At 42.5% G+C, this 18,534-nt stretch overlaps 2 protein-coding genes across 5 annotated transcripts in view; one reads left to right on the top strand and one right to left on the bottom strand.

Moving 5' to 3' along the window:
- INTS7 (integrator complex subunit 7) overlaps window positions 1-13,128 on the bottom strand; it is a 45,245-nt gene extending 32,117 nt beyond the window's left edge. For all 4 annotated transcript variants that reach the window (XR_006413904.1, XM_044422233.1, XM_044422169.1 and 1 more), the window contains exons 1-7: window positions 12,931-13,128; window positions 10,231-10,360; window positions 8,492-8,638; window positions 7,644-7,781; window positions 6,612-6,658; window positions 5,507-5,706; window positions 4,846-4,968 (exon numbers count right to left, since the gene is read on the bottom strand). Coding sequence is in view for 3 of the 4 variants with exons in the window: in XM_044422233.1 (XP_044278168.1) it covers window positions 4,846-4,968; window positions 5,507-5,706; window positions 6,612-6,658; window positions 7,644-7,781; window positions 8,492-8,638; window positions 10,231-10,360; window positions 12,931-13,021 (876 nt within the window). In the remaining variant the exon portion in view is untranslated. The remainder of the gene's footprint in view (window positions 1-4,845; window positions 4,969-5,506; window positions 5,707-6,611; window positions 6,659-7,643; window positions 7,782-8,491; window positions 8,639-10,230; window positions 10,361-12,930) is intronic.
- Window positions 13,129-13,505: 377 nt separating this feature from the next.
- Window positions 13,506-18,534, top strand: part of DTL (denticleless E3 ubiquitin protein ligase homolog) — a 30,443-nt gene continuing 25,414 nt past the window's right edge. The window contains exons 1-5 of the mRNA XM_044448096.1: window positions 13,506-13,582; window positions 14,687-14,812; window positions 16,103-16,201; window positions 16,370-16,431; window positions 17,583-17,703. Of these exons, the coding sequence (XP_044304031.1) occupies window positions 13,537-13,582; window positions 14,687-14,812; window positions 16,103-16,201; window positions 16,370-16,431; window positions 17,583-17,703 (454 nt within the window). The 5' untranslated portion in view covers window positions 13,506-13,536. The remainder of the gene's footprint in view (window positions 13,583-14,686; window positions 14,813-16,102; window positions 16,202-16,369; window positions 16,432-17,582; window positions 17,704-18,534) is intronic.

The raw sequence follows: 18,534 nt of genomic DNA on the forward strand, positions 1-18,534 counted from the left end.
TGTTCCCAGCATTAGGCTCTTCTCCAGGGAGTCCTTCCTTCTCATTAGGTGGCCAAAGTATTTGAGTTTCATCTTCAGTATCTGGCCTTCTAAAGAGCAGTCAAGGTTGATCTCCTCTAGGACTGACTGGTTTGATCGCCTTGCGGTCCAAGGGCCTCGCAGGAGTCTCCTCCAGCACCACAATTCAAAGGCCTCAATCCTTTGGCGCTCAGCCTTCCATATGGTCCAGCTTTCACAGCCATACATTGCAACTGGGAAAACCATAACCTTGACTATACGCACTTTTTTCCCAAGATGTCGATGTTCAGTCTTGTAATCTCTTGTTTGACCATGTCCAGCTTGCCTTGATTCATGGATCTTACATTCCAGGTTCCTATGGAGTACAGATCTTTGCAGCATCGGACTTTCCTTTCACCTCCAGATACATCGGCAACTGAGTGTCCTTTCAGCTTTGACCCAGTCACTTCATTCTTTCCGGCGCTACTATTACTAGCCCTCCGCTCTTCCCCAGTAGCATATTGGACACCTTCCGACCTGAGGGGCTCATCTTCTGGCGTCGTATCTTTTTGCCTTTTGGTACTGTCCATGGGGTTTTCATGGCAAAGATATCGGAGCGGGTTGCCATTTCCTTCTCTAGTGGATCATCTTTTGTCAGAGCTCTCTGCTATGACCTGTCCGTCTTGGGTGACCCTGCATGGCATAGCTCATAGCTTCATTGAGCTACGCAAGCCCCTTCACCATGACAAGGCCATGAAGAGGAGGTCAGTATGATCCCATAATGCAGATAGGGGTGCTGAGGCTATGAACCTAAGGCCAAGAGGCAACATTTGAACTTGGGACTTCCTGCTCACTGCTCACAGTCTTAGGCTACACCCTTGTACATGTTTAGACAGAGCAATAGCCTACAATTCCCAGCATGCTCCAGCCAATACCGGCATTCCATTAGCCAAACACCCACATTTTCAGAATCCCCCATTTTGCCAAAATTCAGACTGCTGAATGTGCAAAAAATGCACAGAGCTGAGTGAAATATCCTCACTTTTAAATATTGTGTTCTAAAGTATGATTAATACATAATTAACCATAACATACTGAATACAAAGCAAGCGATAAGATCAGCTTTTTATAAAAAAATGATGGAACTGTGTATACTGCACCAACTAGGGGAACTTGTTTTTCACAGATTAATGAATTTGCTTTCCACAGAGTGCTGCAGAGTGTTCTCCACAGTAATTACATTTGTTCTCTCATGACATACCAGATGGAAAAAGCAATCTTCCACTAGTAGGTTGGAACTTTCACACTAGGATACATGGCATTCTATTCATGCAAAAACAGGAATTATGATTAAGAAAACTAAAAATTAAATTTGATTGTGCCCTCCAAAGTGTTGGGGTTTTTAAAAGATCACTCAGCTGGCTTACTTTCTCTTTTGCAACAGGTAACAAAAGCCTGTCATTAATCTCAGCAGCCAGAATATACCTCAGGGGAAAGATAAGGACTTGTAGTTGTCTATCATATTTTCCTTCTACTTCCTGAGGTTTTATATCAAGAAGCCACATTATTGGCATTTTGCCCAAGTGATTTAATCCCTCAATAAATCTTCAGCACAGTGACCAAACATCAGGTTCTGGGGAATCTAACTGCTGAGTCACCGTAAAAAATACCGAGAATATGGACATTAAGGGCATGTTTAGGCAGAACAAAGTACCACTCAGTCTCATCCTTCCCTAGGACATTTTCTGGTCTAAGCATGAATAGGACTGTGCTCTAACAAATGGAATTTAGATTCATGAAGACAAAGTCTGGCTTGGTCTCTATTATTAGCTATGAGAAGTCAACATCCAGCTTTATTTCACACTTAGAATCAGGATTACAGTTACAAGAACAGTAATCCCTTTTCAGTGTTTCCCCAGTCTACTAGGAGGCTAAGCTCTAGCTGAATGGTGGACTCCAATACTACCATTCCATTAGTCAAGAAAGAGCAGGTCTGATACGAAGGGCTGCAAAGAATTCTAACAAAAAGCAATCAGGGATGATAGATACTGGCAAAGGAGAAGGCCTGCAAAACAATGAAATACTGGATCTCTCTGCAGAGAAATGACAGGAATGCTGTTTCCAACAATTGATTTTTAGAGAGAGAAGCAGGACCTACTGCCTGCTGGGAAGGCTGCCCTCATATTTCCAGGACTAGGGTGCTGGCTATACTTATTCAGGTTTGTGGGGAACAGAGCTCTGAATCTCAATTAATATAAAAAATTCAAATGAAGCATGTCATAGCCCACCAGTATGATGTAGACTGTAGCCAGAATGAATAGAAAGTAGAGTATGCTAGATGTTTATGGTAAGAGTAGGGAACATCAGGCCTGGCTTCTCACAAGGCCATACCCCTTTTCCCTGGCCTGACCACTTTCTCCCATCCACCTACCATTTGGTAGTTTCTCAGCCTGCTGCACTTCTCCCATCCCATTCTAAAAGGTTGACCTTCCTCCCCTAAACGTTAGCTACAAGCATCAAAAGCTTTAAGATATAATCAGGTGCTTTTTTGCCTTTGGCTCCTCCCCTTTGCCCGCACCCAACAAGAGAATGCAGCTTCCAGGAGCTTCTTTGATACTGAATTAGGCCTGCAAGCTGAAAGAGGTTCCCCAGGCCTTCCATCCAACAGCCCTAGCCATGTTACATTTGCTTGCAAGTTGCTCCGGCTTTGAGCACTTGCAAGTTCTCATAAGCAGCAGTCTACACTGCATCTCAGGGATGGGGTTACGTCAGTGGCTGAATATCATTGTACAAACGCTTGATGTTGAAACTCTGTAATTCAAAAAATTAACCAATAAAAAGTGACCAATAAATGCAGCTTCAATTCTAAAAAGAAATTCAACTTGTGTGTTGAGAATGCTCGTCTATCAAAGGATTACTGTTGCTTACACATGTGGTTATTCAGAAGGCCACGACTCGGGCATACAACAGACTGTTGTGGCGAGGAATGCTCCTCCCCAGTATTTCAGTCCATCAACACATGCCCCTCTCTGCGATGCTCTACTGCATTCCCCTTCTTCCTCCTCTCCCCACACACAAAAATTCCGTGGCCGCTCAGTCCTTGCTGGGATAACTTTCAGGTCCTCCCCTCAGACTCTGTAAATGCATTTTGTAGTTCTGCAAAGCTTGGACTGCCCTGAACTCTACCAATACTTCTCTCTTGCATGTGGGTGGCACAGTTTAGACTACACAGACAGTAGGGACATCAGAGATAGTAGAAGCACATTTCACAACTGAACATCAGAAGTCATGTCACAACATAAAGCATTCCATTCATGGGATCAGGAACCAGAAAAATGTTTTGCAGAATATGTACAGGAGCCCAAGATTGTACAAAACACTGCCAGAAGTGAGGGACAGCAACACAGTTGTCAGCAGAAGGCACATCTCCAATTAATTTTCCTCTCCAGCCTTCAACTTCAGCCGGAAAATAGTTAAGATTTAAAATGCCATCTGTCTGAATCACAACACCTCTTGCTAGAACCTTTCCACGCATCACTGAGCATGGCTGAAACAACAAAGTAAACCACATTAAATAACATCACAGATGACAGGTAGCCCGTTTCATATCACTAGCCACGGGAGAACTCAGCAAAAAGAAAACAATTCTCAACATGACAAGACGTCTGTCTCAACAAATGCTTTCCTAATTTTTACAAGACTGTAAAAATCACACACATCAGAGCCCTTGTACTTGCAATGTCCATAGATCCCTCACCTGAAGTCATCAAATTCCTTTGGAAAATGCCAAAAAGACTTCCTATCCATACAAACTCCCTCTCCCTCCCTGCCACAGCTTTTCTCTTAAGCCCTCCTTTACCTTGACACAACAGTTTGATGCACGTTTAGACAGAGGAAAATCCTACAACTTGTATGGCTTTCTTTGATTCAAACATGCATAGGACTGCACCCTTATCTGCCATACGCTTAGGCGTGTACCTCTTTTAGCTGCCTAGCCAATGCATTCTTACTTGGCCAACTGCTCTTTATTCTGCCCTGTGCTTCAGCTACTCCACCTCTGAGCCACACCATACAGGACCTGTACCTCCTAGATCTTTTTCACACAATTTATAAACTGTCCAGCTTGCCTACCACTTGTGTCTCTGTCCTCTCTTTTTTGATTTATTTGTTCGTTTGTTTGTGATATTTATATGCCGTCCTATTGCAAAAGCCTCAGGATGGCTTACATAAATAAATGCAAATATCAATATAAATAAATTATGACAAAATATCGACATAAAAATCAACATAAACAAATCTTTCCTTCTGCTATACCAGTTACCATGGCCTGCTTTGTTACATACTCAAAAATGGCCAGTGTAGCGCTGTTCTCTATATTTACCCCAGAAAGTGTTGCACACTTCAACACCTTGTTCCACCACTGTTGCATAGCACTTTTCCACCTTAATACCTGGTGATACAACGTGGAAGAGACAGGCTGTGTTAAGAAGAGCTACCACTTTAAGACATGCTAAGGGTCTGAGGCTGCTCCACACAGAACATTAGAAGGTTTATTCCTCTATTGATAGGGCAGGACCTGTAGATCAGCCCTGTGAAAATAAGTTACCCCTGCTCTCTTTTGAAGTGCAGCCCTAGGCATATTTACTTAGATGTACATCACACTGAGTTCAGCAACTCAGTACATGTGGACTGCAGCCCTAATTGATCAGGGTCCAAAAACCATCCAGGGGAGAGCTGAGGAGCATGGGAAACAGCAAGGGGGCGGGGGGAGGAAAATCCATTCTGCCAATGGGTCCCTCCTGCTGGCAGAATGCCACAACTCATCCTCACCCAAAGGCATCTGCATACCTGAATATTCTCTCTGCTCCAAGTATGTGGGGTTTTATTAGCAAGTAACTTTAGATCTTCGATAGCAAGCCTCTTTACCGCTTCCCTTGGGTCATTCTTCAAATACTGCAGTAACAGCTGTATCTGCAAGTTTCAAAGGAAATCAGTTTTGAAGACATGACTGAATTTTTCAATGCACAAGCAAGTACAAGCAATGAAGAAGCTGAAACGTGAAAGCTTTGAAACTTCACGCACAATCACTGCCTTTCCCCATTACCCCAGCAAGTATACAAGTATTTGTCTGTGCAAGTGCAGCAGCATCATTCATTCATTCATGGTTTTTGTATGCCGTCCCAATTCCTAAAAAAGTCTCTGGGCAGCTTACAGAAAGTGAAGAAAAAACAGAACTCATAACAATGATAAAAAAGTGTAGTGCATCTAAAATAGGAATAAAAACAAGAATAAAACCAGATTAATTATTAAATACTGGGAAAAATAAAAAGGACTTTGCCTGGTGCTGAAAAGTATTGAGCGACGGCACCAGGCAAACCTCCCTGGGGAGCAAATTCCATAGTCGGGGTGCCACCACTGAAAAGGCCCTTCCCCACATAATTGCCCATTAGCACTAACACCGGGGCAGTTAGATATAACCCCCTATATTCAGCAAAAATAAGATGGTCACCTGCTTGGGAATATCAACCAGAGAGGAGGCAGCAAGCAAGGTAAAGGTGTGCAGAGTAACAATGACCATCTTGGTGGAAGGGTAGGATGTCACCAGCTGTTGGAGTAGCTGGCGAGCGCTGGAGGCGAGGCTGGCATCGTGGTGCATGTGCTGCAGGATGGGGATCAACTTCAACTTCAAGTCTACGGGAGTGGCTAGACCTAGCAAGGAAAGGAAAAACAAGTTGCAGGCTAAATCTTAAATAATCAGGGGTAGGAAATAAAATTTGAGCAGCACCGTTGATTGAATACATCAATAATACAAGGTGAGAATTCAGAGATTTGGAGTGGGGCGGGGAGCATTTGAAACAGTATAACTAATTTACTACCCAGTCACCAGGAATGGATGATCCAGTTTAACCCCTTACACTCTCCTTGCTTTATGTACATGTGCATGCATGTACATGCACAGCTAAAATGTGAACTTCACACACTTTTATGCTTAATGTCGTTCTAATATACTGTGTATGCAGACAGCACTAAATATTATTTAAAATATTTATATGCCGCCTATTCCACCAGTGGCATCCCTAGGCAGCTCCTACTACTAAAACAACACATACTAAAGCTCACAATATAGAAACTCAACAATAGAAATAATAAAATGCATAGCATGGGATTCAGTGCCAGACTCAGCAAATCAATTAAAAAAGGCTTGGCTTTGAAATGCAATGGCCTGCCACTTGTGGTCTCAAGGAGTTCAGAAGCAGGACTTCTTTGCATGTATTAAGACTGGGCTTGTAAGTACTACTCCCAGCAAGACTGCGCTTACCTAATTGCAACTGACTAAGCTTACTCATGTCAAGCAAGAGCCACATGCCTCAAGAAAACTGTCACATTTCTTTGCTTCTGAGAACTGAACATCCCTTAGTGTGCTTCTACACCAAGAAATTACATGTATTTAACTGACTGAAACTCTAGCAAGCATGCATATGTTTTACTTCTTTTGAAGAAAAGAACTGAGTAAAATTTTCCTTTCCTCAAAGAAAATAATTAGGATTTCAAAGACATGTGCACAAGTAGGAAAAGCTTTGATAAGTTTTCATTTTCAGGTAAGAGGTTTATACCTTGAATCATTTCACTGATTTTGTTACATATCCCTCCGGCAAAATCTCTGTCAAGAATCAGAAGGGAAAAGACAGTTATACAACTGAGTGAGCTACAAAAAGGTTGACACTGTTTTTATGACTCATTGTTAGCTTTGACATAAATAGTGGATTTGTATTTGTTCAGTGGTTCCCAATCTCTTTTCACTTGCATAGTCCTTGGCAGCCCATTTCTATAAACTGTATCCTTCATATTAGCAAAATGTTTGTAATTAATATAATTGATATTATTTCAAATTTTAAACTGTAAGTAAGTAGCCCAATAATGGGATTAAAGGCAATGGAAACAGACAGTGCGCACGCACACACACACACACACACACACAACTCAAAAGATAATATGAATTCAAGTAAGCAAATCATAGATTACATTAAAAACTACACTAATTAAACAAATGTAATTGAAAAACTTTAATATGTTTTGAAACATTTATTAAGCACACAAATATTTTTATACAAAACAAATGTTTAGTTTGATCCTTGACCTTGTTTTGATGCACATAGTTTTTTGAAATCAGGTTCAACTGATGTTAAGATACAGTGTGAAATGTGGAACTGCATCCAGCTTACTACAGTATTTTTTTAAAGGTATTAAGAGAAAGTCCTCTCAAATGGCAACAGGAGTTTATGCATCCTGTCAGAAAGCTGATCATGCACACTGTAGTGCCATGTTCTCAACATGTTGTTTAGGGAGGGGCTCCCCACCATTTGTCAAAATAACAGAGCAAGGGAATGGGGCTTTTCTCAATGTTAAATAACGAAGAAAACACACTCAGCCACTTGTCCTAATGTTCAATTAATTTCACAATTTTTTATTTATGTCAGCAGTGCAAGACAAGATATACGTGCCATTTTCTGTAACCCTCACCTCAGCTGCCATCCTATCTTGCATAGGGGGAAAATAATACTGATGGGCTGTGCAAGAATTAGTTCGATATAAATGCCAATCATGAGCTGGGAACTACGGACATACATCAGGGGTGTTCTGCTTACTTGGACTGGGCAGAAAAATTAGCTGCAGCAAAGATGGCAGCCTCAACCTCTACATTGTCATGTGAGTCCAGGCTCTGGCGAATACTATGATGTGCATTCTTCCTCTCAGGAATTATGGATGCCATACTGCCCAACATTCTGAAAATAAAGCAGAGGATCATCAAGTAGCAACTAAGTAAATACAACAGAAACAAAGCCAAATCTTCTAAAAAAGGGCGGGGGGGGGGGCTCTGTGAATTGAATCTGCAGCCATCTTTTTAAAAAATGCAGCATACAGCTAAGCATAATCGGCAAACATTGGGCTATATCCAATACTATATAAGCAGACTTCTTCCAGTGCAATGAAAATAGATTCCCTTCCCCTACTCCTTTCCAGACCCCATTGGATCATCTACGGGTTTCCCAACTCTTTGGAGTAGTTCTGGGATGCAGGTAGTGGGGAGGAGAAATAGTATCTGCCAGCAGTGTTCTTCTACTAACAAGAGGAGACCACTGGATACAACTCATACTGCTCAAATGGTAGTAACTAGTATGCGAAGGCACATGTAAGTTGAAGACTTGGGGAGAGATCATAGTGAGGGATCAGCTGCTTTGCATGAAGAAAATGCTCATTTCAACCCCTGGCACATCCAGTTACAGGAATTCAGGAGGCAAGAGTAGGAGAGACCCTTATCAGAGACTTTGAAGTTCCCCTGCCAGTCAGAGTGAATCAAACTCAGTTACACATTCCAAAAAACTAACTCAATATAAGGCAGCCTCACACATTTCTTGTTCTTGCTGATACTATCTGAAGAGTACTCTCAGAATGACATTTTCTGGACTGGTCTTTGCTCAGTTAGCATGCCTACCTGAGTGTGATTGCACGAGCAACTGGATCATTGCTGTGGATTACAGAGAAAACTCGTTTCACAAATTCATCCACATTCAGAATCTTCTCCAAGTGCTTCTCACTCTGCTGAGTAACTTTTAGAACACAGAGCCTCAAGAAATTGTTTCTGTTTAAGATAAAATGTAATTCAATTACCACAATAGCTGTATCCTTCTTTTCTGTAACAAGTTCAAGGTTATTTAAACCATCAACAATACCAAAAATATTATAGCATCACAACAAAGTTCAGAAATAGAAAAGAAAGCATAAAGAGGGAAAGCATGTCCTAGTAGAACACTAACTGGATAGAAAGAGCTTCAGAATTAATCGTCATAATTAAAACCCTAAAGAAAAATAAGACCCATAAGCAGAGTGTATACATATTATAGCGCAAAAGCTTTCATAAAATGCAAGGTTTTGACTTGGATCAGAAGTTCATTAAAGCAGCAGCAAGGCAAACTTCCCTCAGGAGGGAGTTCATAGACCTGAGCACATTACCAAGGTCTTTTCCTTAATCCTTAGCAAACATAATGCAAATAGGATCAGCATTGATAATTTCACTGAGCAGGCAAGGCTCAAACAGGTGATTCTCTAGAAATTTTTGCTCTGAATCATGAAGACTTGGGAACTGATCATAACCAACCAACCAGACCACAGTGGCTGAATTCACACATAATGCAAAGCAATGTCACAAGGCTATCACATGGCATGGCTTCTAGCCTTGCATCCTGGTCTCACACATTTGCATGGTTTCTATGCATGCACGTTTCCACGCTTCTCCATCTTCCCTTTAAATAGAAGCACATAGTCCAACAGCCCCTACAGCTGAAGATCAGTCCCAGGGTACACTGCTCCTGTTCCCTTCCCTGCCTCTTTCTCATTGGCCACACTTTCTCCTGGGCACAGACTCAGTCAGCCACCTTTTTCTGCTTTTTTCCCCTGCTCCTCAGCAAAGCCACTGCCTACTCACTCAAGTAGTGCTGTTGTTCTAGAGGGGCACTACAGGAATGCCCTACCCTGTGCCAATGAGCAAGCACTCACCCACACATACACCCTCCTCTCCCTCCCTAAACATGTGCCCACACTCCCCCATGTGCACAATTTGCACACGTTGCCAGGGACTGCCTCCCATGGTACCCAGCACTTGGCAGGCCGTGCCAGGGACAGAGGGAAAGCATTCTTTCCCAAGGCTGCTTGTATGGGAATCTGCCGGGGAAAGTTTTCCAGCTAGCCACAAGAAATGTGTTTCCTGCAGCTGTGGGTGAGGGACAGCAGGGCTCGTTGACAGTTCTCAGGAATACCAGGGACAAGACAGGAGCATGCAGCCTCTAAGGCTGCAACTGGGCATCATGAAGGCAGTGTGCCAACAGTGGGAAAGAGCAGCACAAGGCAGCCAATAAGAGTTCAGTTGTAGCTGCCTCGGCAGTTGCTACACAGAACAGGACAGCAAAAAATGCAGACTGGATCACCTGCAGCAGCTACAGCTGTTCTTGCCGCTGCAGTTGTTCTTCTTGATGATGTATAATCATGGCAACTGGGGCCACACAAAGACAAGCCACAGTAAAATGTGGAAACCTTACAACAAACCATTGTTTTTCTGTGTGGTTCCATGGAAACCGAACTTGCTGTGGTTCACCATGGATACTGTGTGGTTTCTAGCATGGCTTGACAGTATGTGTGAATTCATCCAGTTACTTGAATATTAAGGACTTTACTTACCCAACTCTGAACACATCAGCTAGCTTTAAAAATGCTGAGTTAATGAGTATTGGGAATGGATATTTTTGAAAGAGTCTTGGAAAACGGACAACAGCCTCACACTGCTCTCCCAGTTTGCCAGATCGTAGACCTGTGAGAAATAATAATGCCATCTTAACATTGACAGATCCCAGATTTGACAATCAGATCCAATGAAGGTGAAGCAGGCTATAACGTGACAAGCAGTACACACTTAACCAGTTCACACGTGAGGGCATCCCATGGCTTGCTGAAACTGTGAGGCAGCGAGCATGCTAATCGTACTTCCTGCCCACCCCCTGCTTCCACTTTGCATCTGGTTTGGAAAACAGCATCCTATTCATCATGACATGCAAACTTAAAACTCTGAGTTGCTGAAGGGAAAACAGCTCCAACTGTTTAATTTGACTACTATTAATGATTTTAGCTCAGAGTACAATATCAAGCAATGCCTACCTAGTTCAAGGAATTATACTTAAATCCTAAGAACACAAAAACTTGCTGTGATGTAGCTGACCAGAAGTGCTTTTTAGATCAATTCAATGACCTGGTCTGCATGACTCTGCAACAAATTGTGGATTACTTATCCCATGATAAGCAGGGATGTGTTCCATCTTTCAAGTTGTTTCTAGTTTCCATAACAACCTCTAACTGGCCCAACTGGAGGTTTTTACTGTGAGAACCTGGACCAATGGTCTTTTAGAAGCTAAAAAGTCACCTAGTAAAGGTATGGTTTGTTGTTAGAAACAGTTCAATTTGCCTCAATGATGCACATGCTGTGACATGCAATTTGGTTCTCTGTTACTAACAGATGAGAAGATATTAATGACTAGGGCAAGGTGTATTGCCTATTAAGGTATTGACTAGGACCTGGTTGCACTTCACAACAGCAAATCATAGGTTAACATGCACTATATCCAAGCTACTTCTGGTCTGCATAAACCACCTAAGAATACCCCATTTCTACTTTGTTAGCATAACATCCAATGTTGTTACAATAACATTTGAATTACAAAATCCAAACATAACCTAAGAAATAATTGCAGTAAGCTCACAAATTACAGGATAATTTGCATGTCACACCCTCATCTCAAAACACAGAAACAGCATAACCTTTTTATACCATTCTTCCACCAAATCTGAAGTATAACGTGTCCTCAACATACAACACACACTATTATTATTATTATTATTATTATTATTATTATTATAACATTTCTATGCCGCCCCTTGCCGAAACCTCGGGGCGGCTTACATGATAAAATACATTGAAATACAATAGTACATAATAAATTACCATTAAATATAAAAATACAAAAAATACATTGATTTACAAAAATAAAATTAAAATTATCAGTATAAAATAAAAATATAGGAGGAGAAAGAGAAGGAAGAAGAAGTTGCCCTGGCCAGATCATATGTTTTAACAATTGAAATGATGTTTAAATAAAAAGGTCTTTACCTGGCACCGAAAAACCAGTAACGACAGTGCCAGGCGGACCTCTTTGGGGAGTGAATTCCATAGGTTGGGCGCCACCGCAGAGAAAGCCCTCCTCCGGGTACTTACTCTCCTAATTTCTTTCATGGAGGGTTCCCGGAGAAGGGACTCTCCCGCAGATCTCAAAGGGCGGTCGGGCATATACGGACGTAAGCGCTCGTTCAGGTAGCCAGGACCCAAGCTGTTTAGGGCTTTGTAGGTCATAATCAACACCTTGAATTGGGCCCGGGCTTCAATGGGAAGCCAGTGAAGCTGACAGAGGACTGGAGTCATGTGAGCATAACGCACACATCACTTGATGTGCTTTTACAAAAAAAAAAAAGGTTAGATCATCTTTTAATCTGGAAGGACAACACAAGCTTGTGGTCCTTTATATGAAGAATGGGGAACATGTAACATATGTACGTATGTAATATGTATGTAATATGTAAGATAGCAAGTCCCATCAACCTTCTGCTTCAGTTATGCTGACTGGAAGTGATGAGTCTAACAACCCATCTGGAGGATCATATACTTCCCAACCCTAGTTTCAAAAAGTAAACTTGCTCACAGCCATAATAAATCTTTTCAACTTTATGTCAGCCATTTTGTACCTGGTGCCCTCCAGACCTTGGGACTAGAAATTCCGTCATCTCAAGCCAACACAAGAAAACAGAATGTGAAGGGATAAGAGCTGGTTCATGTTTAAGACAGTCCAGAAAGCTGAGAGTTGCAGAAGGACAGCAGACAAATTGTAGCATCTTCAAGCAGCCACCTAGTAGCCTGTAGTTATTGGAGTACAACTCCCATCATGCTGGCAGGAAAGAATGGGAGTCACAGTCCAACAACTTTTATAGGACCGCACATTCCCCACCCCTGCCTTAAAAGACAAAGTTTACTTAAGGCATAATATGTTGGTCTTTAAGGCAGTTATTTCCAAGCTGGCAGTCTCCCGCCCTGGTGTTAATGGACTGCAACGCCAAGCATCTTCAGCCCACATGACAACTGTAGTCTAGCACATCTCAAGTCTGGAAACGCTGAAGTACCACAAGCACGACAGATCTTCTTTGTTACTCCCCCCAAAAGCTGCTCTCCTTCAAAACCCCCACCTCACAATGAACGGATGGAGCAATTCCCCAGGAGCAAGCGTAGCTGTAACGCTCTCGGAGCATGCGCATCGCTCGCGCCTGAACGTGCTGCCTTACCTTTATCCAGTTCCATGAGAGCAGAGTTGGCGTCCAGCTCCTGCTCCCCGTACCCTGCATCGGCGAGGAAGGATTTGGAAGCGGAGGCCATGGCGTTCTCCGCTATACACGGGCTCCCAATCGCGGGAAGACGAGAGACAAGTGCTTTATTTTTCGACCCACACAACGTACACACCCGCTACGTTTCCTTTTCCGTCTCAAACAACCCCTACTGCATCTGCGCGGGCGCTACAGTATTTGACGCGCCTGCGCACTGCATTCCCGCCGAAGACCTCTTAGTACGCATGCGTACTGCTATCACTGTTCTTGACACTATGAACTCAAAAATAAACACTTTGTTGTTACGCATGCGCAATCAGGAGAAGAGGCCGGCTTATATGCTAATTTAACGAAGAAAGGGCGAGGCTTTATCCTGTTGGTGGGAAAGGACAAGCCAATAGCTAAGGGGGGTGTGGTTTTACGCTCATCGCCAGCCAATGAGAACGTGCGGTGGCTCTGGCGCGTATTTCGGACTGGCGGGAGTTTGGATTAGTTGAAAATTGCTTTTCGGTTCCCGGCGGGAGCTACGCGGGAAGTGAGTGAGTTGAAGCGGCGGCCCTCGTTGCCATGCTGTGCCGTTCTCTCGTTCGTCGCTGTCAGGCTGGGCCGCAGGGTGAGTCTTTGCAGAGCGAAGGAAGAATTTCCCTCTGTTTTAATTTCATAGAGCCGATGTTCATGTTACGGGAGGGGAAAAAACCCACCCTTCATGAAATCCGTAATCCTCGACCCCCCGTTTCCTCCCGCCATTTCAGCTTTGGTTCCCTCTCACCCCACGACTTCGAGTACTCCCTCCAGACCAGTTCTCCGTATTCAGTCTTTTTAAGTCCCGCGCTTCTTTCCTGGAACTCAAGTAGCTTTTTATTCCTTCGTCCATTATCGTTATGGTAATCCAGTGAAGTTCGTTAGTCTGAGAGAGGGAGAGACCCTTGGCCCTTCATGGCTGGGGTGGGGTGGGGGGCAGCCTGGTCTGCCTGGTGCTCCCTCCTGCGCTGGCACTGTTGCCTCGCTTTCCCCTCCCCACCCCTTTTTGTCTTATTCCAGATGACAGTTTAACTGATCCTTGGGAGTGCTGGATGCCAGGGATTGGTAACTGGATAGATCAAATTCCGGGAGGGATGCAGCTCCTGCAGTGAAATATAAAATAAAAAGGCAGGAATCTGTTAACATTTTTCTCTTCCTCTTAACAGAGGAGAAGTCTATCAATGACTACTAGGTAAATGGCTACTTGTTATCTATCTCTGGTATCAAAGGCAGTACCTTACAATTCTAGTTGGTATGTAACACAAATGAGAGGATGTTATTCTGCCCATGTCCTGCTTTTAGGCATACAGGCAGTTTCTTATTCTGAGGCCATCTAGCCTAGTATTGTCAACACTGACTGGCAGCAGGTCTCCAGCATTTCAGGCAATATTTTTTCTAGCCTTACCTGGAGTTTGAACCTGAGGCTTTTTGTATATAAGCCATGTAACTAACTACTTACTTACATCCCCTGAATTTTGGGCTCCCTATAGCCATCTGTCTGGCCACTGTGAGGACAGGATGCTGGACTGGCTAGGCCTTTGCTGTGCTCTAAAATGGTCTGTCATTTTGGTAGGCTACAGGGCCCATTCCTGCTATAATAGTAAGCAATGGGGAAATATAAGAGACACCTGCAGAGATTTGTTGCTTACCTTTTCAAAAAGCATCTCTTTACTTCATAACCTTTATATCTTTTTAGGTCTGCTGCCAAAGTTTTCCTTACACCATCTTTTAGGGTGCTATCAGTGTACTAAGGAAGATGAACACTCTTCCTATGGAGAAATGGGAATGCCAGTTCCACCATTTGGCTGTGCCTTTTCAACAGGTGTGTGTGTGGTGGGGGTGTCTAATTTGGAAACATTTGTCACAAGCTTGCTTTATGGCAAGGATAAAATATGTTATGTACTTAGAGACCACATTTACCCACCAATAATAAAGGATGAACAGGAAGTTCAGCTGCCTTTTCTAAACTGAAGGATGTTTTAACCTATTTGAAACAGCGGATTGACTATAGGTATATGGGCTCTGTATCAAGAATTCAATTCAAGAATTCTTTCAAATAGAAAATGGGGTTTACATTCAGAGTTTATTTCAGCCTTTGCCTATATGTGTATTAAGCAAACCAAAGTATTGTGTGGTTGACTTTGTCAAATCCATGTTCAAAAGACAGGCAAAGGATATAATTTTACTATCTCACATAACTGCACATTACATTTGTGTAATCATAAGAGTTGTTAGGTGCTGACCTGGTTTGGCTGTAGTGTTGGCAATTCCTGGGATCTTTTCTGATGTTTGGACACTGAAACTCGTTGAATGATCCATAGTTAACCTACAATTGTCCATGGTTTTTGTTTGGATGAACTTTGTGTTTGGTTCTCATAAGCCATGTAGAATTTACAGGCTTGGGTGCCTGTAATAACCCAAGTATGAGACATCCCTGCCTTGTTGATTAAAAGCATAATCAACAAGTGTACAATTTGTATGTTACACTTATCCCTGCAGTTCCTGGGTTAAACAAAGTAAGAACTGCCAGCACTGTGTACAAATTCATTCATTTCATCTTTGAATTTCTCTGAGCCTTAATTGAGTTGCATTTAACTTTGCAGAATGGTCTACCAGCTACTGGGTATAACATAGTGCAATAGACTGTTTATTAAACTTAGATCCTAGCATTCCACCCAAAAAAGGTGTTTAGATAAGACTAGTTGTTGGAAAAATGCAGATACATTCCATACAAACGTATATAAGATGTAGGACCATCTCTAACTGCAATAGTTAATGCACCAAATTAGGAATTAGGCAAATTATAATAGGATGTGTGTATATACATGTTCATTTCCAAATGCTGTTTTTGTTTTGTACTTTATCATCAGATAGATGCAAAATATTGCTGTAATCCTGAAATTTAGCAGTGTTATAACTCATTTTCATGTTGAAATTTATATGCTATTTTAACAACATGGCTTTGTAGATTCCAATTTATGATGGGTATGTGTGTTATCCTTCTGTCCAATCAAACTTCATGCCAATGAATTACACCTTTAAAACAATTGTGTACAACTGTAAAAATTACCTCACAGCTTTAAAATCATGCAAATATTGCTTATCTTTTTAGCTCCAGATGTGCAGCATGTTCTTGCTGTTGCGAACGAAGAGGGTTTTGTTAGGCTGTATGATACCCACACCCAAACAAGAAGCAAGCAGATTGCTAGAGGTAAACAGAAGCCTTGATCTTGACAAAGGCAGTATTGTTGAGTCTTTTGACAGATCAGATAATTGGCAACTTAAATCTTTGCTACCATTTTTCATAAACTGATGTTCTCTTACAAAAGGACTGATGCTTTCATATTTAAAACTGATATATACTTCATTTTCCCTTCAGAGTGGCAGGCTCACTTAAATGCTGTTTTTGATCTTGCCTGGATGCCCACAGAACACAAAATAGTAAGTTAACTAGTAATATCTGTTCCCTGTTAAACTCATTAAGTCCTGTGACATATTTCAGTGCCCCTTCTGTCTCTTCCTGTTCTAATAACAAACAGAAATACTGATATTTCTGGCTACACCTAGAGATGAGAAGCTGTATGAGTAGAATCAATGAAGGAATCCAGTGCTATGTGTTGCTGCTTGTATTATATTTACGTTTGGTTCGATGTTTTACAGAAGGTAATGCCACCTCACCTAACAATCTCTAATTCTTCAATTATCATGCCTTGAACCAGTAACTAATAATTTTCCATTAGTTCCAATCCAGCTTGCAGAACTAGAACTAATGGGTAGAAGCAGGCAAAAAGATTTTGGTGACGCATTAGGAAAGGCTTCCTCGTGATGTTGTTGTTAGTTGCGAAGTCATGTCCGACCCACGGACAACATTCCCCCAGGCCTCCCTGTCCTCCACCATCCCCGGAGTCCACTTAAGCTCACGCCGACTGCTTCAGTGACTCCATCTAGCCATCTCATTCTCTGGCGTCCCCTTCTTCTTTTGCCATCTATTGTTCCCAGCATCAGGCTCTTCTCCAGGGAGTCCTTCCTTTTCATTAGGTGGCCAAAGTACTTGAGTTTCATCTTCAGTATCTGGCCTTCTAAAGAGCAGTCAGGGTTGATCTCCTGTAGGACTGACTGGTTTGATTGCCTTGCAGTCCAAGGGTCTCGCAGGAGTCGTCTTTAGCCTTTTATACATGGAACAGACTGGCCCAGAAAATGTTTGACTTCCCATTGCTGGGCAGCCATTTGTCAGGGATACTGTAATTCTATCCTGTGTTGTCTTGCATGGATATCTGAATGCGTCACTTACATTTGAATTATGTTTCAATCAAGCACCTTCATATCTCAGTCTCAGTACTTGCTATCTTCAAAGACTGCAATCATATGCACACTTATTTAAGAGTAAGTCCTTTTGAACTTGCTGGAGTTTATTTGTGAGTAAACATGCAAAGGGCTGCATACATTTATTTCACACAACTGCTGAACATGTTTCTGCCTTCAGCAGCTCATGCTACAACAAGCTTATAACCTGTAAGTGTTATAGAACATTGAGGGCAGGGATGGAACAGGGGAGTGTTGCTCAAGAAATGATCGAATTTACTTTGTTTAAGGTTACTGCTTCAGGAGACCAAACTGCAAAAGTCTGGGATGTAAGGACCGGTGAGCTACTGGGAGTATGCAAAGGACACCAGTGCAGCCTCAAATCTGTTGCTTTCTCTAAATTTGAGAAAGGTAAATGTAATTTATTTTTCAGTGAAGCTAGCACTTTCTTTTTGAAATGGGGAAAGTAGGACACAGGAAATTTGCTTATACAGTCAGATGTTTTGTCTACCTGGCCCAGTATTTTCTACTCTCTCTAGCTGGGTTCCTCAAGAGCCCAGAGTAAATTTGCTGCACTGGAGCAGCCTGCCCCCTTGACAGTCAGTTGTTTCTGGAGATAGCACCAACTGAATGTGATACCACCTTTACACAAAGCATGTGCTATTCCACTAAGTTGTAGCGCCACACCTACAGGTCAGTCAGTCAGTGGTAGTTCAAATAGTGCACTAATGTCACTGGGACTTTCTGACACTTTATCTTCCTTTTGAACAGATTCTTCATTGCTTTGTGGCTCCGCTTTTTATTAATGCTATAGTTGTTACTAGAACCCTGGAGTCCACCGAATGGATCTAGGTTTACATATGCTTGGCATCACTTATGATTAATACCAGAACTAAGTTTACAAATTCCTCCACGTGAAAACCCATTCATGTTTTTCCCCAAGCGGTGGTGGTCAGTAATGTGACTTAGATGGGAAAAGCTTTGTAACTGTTCCTGCTGTTAGACAAATGGGAATCAGAAACTCTTGTTGATCTACTGCAAATCACCCAAAGATCTACCAGTAGAACCTAATCTACTTTCTATTTACCCTTTCTCTAGAGCAGGGGTCCTCAAACTTTTTCAACAGGGGGCAAGTTGAAAGGTGCCGGTGGTGGGCGCGGGCCGTCAAGGTGGTGCCGGGGGGGGGGGGGGGGGGGGGGGGGGGGGGGGCGGCGTCGGGGGGGGGGGGGGGGGGGGGGGGGG

The sequence above is a fragment of the Varanus komodoensis genome, unplaced genomic scaffold (genome assembly GCF_004798865.1).
Source record: "Varanus komodoensis strain SLA01 unplaced genomic scaffold, ASM479886v1 scaffold1, whole genome shotgun sequence".
NCBI lineage: Eukaryota > Metazoa > Chordata > Lepidosauria > Squamata > Varanidae > Varanus > Varanus komodoensis.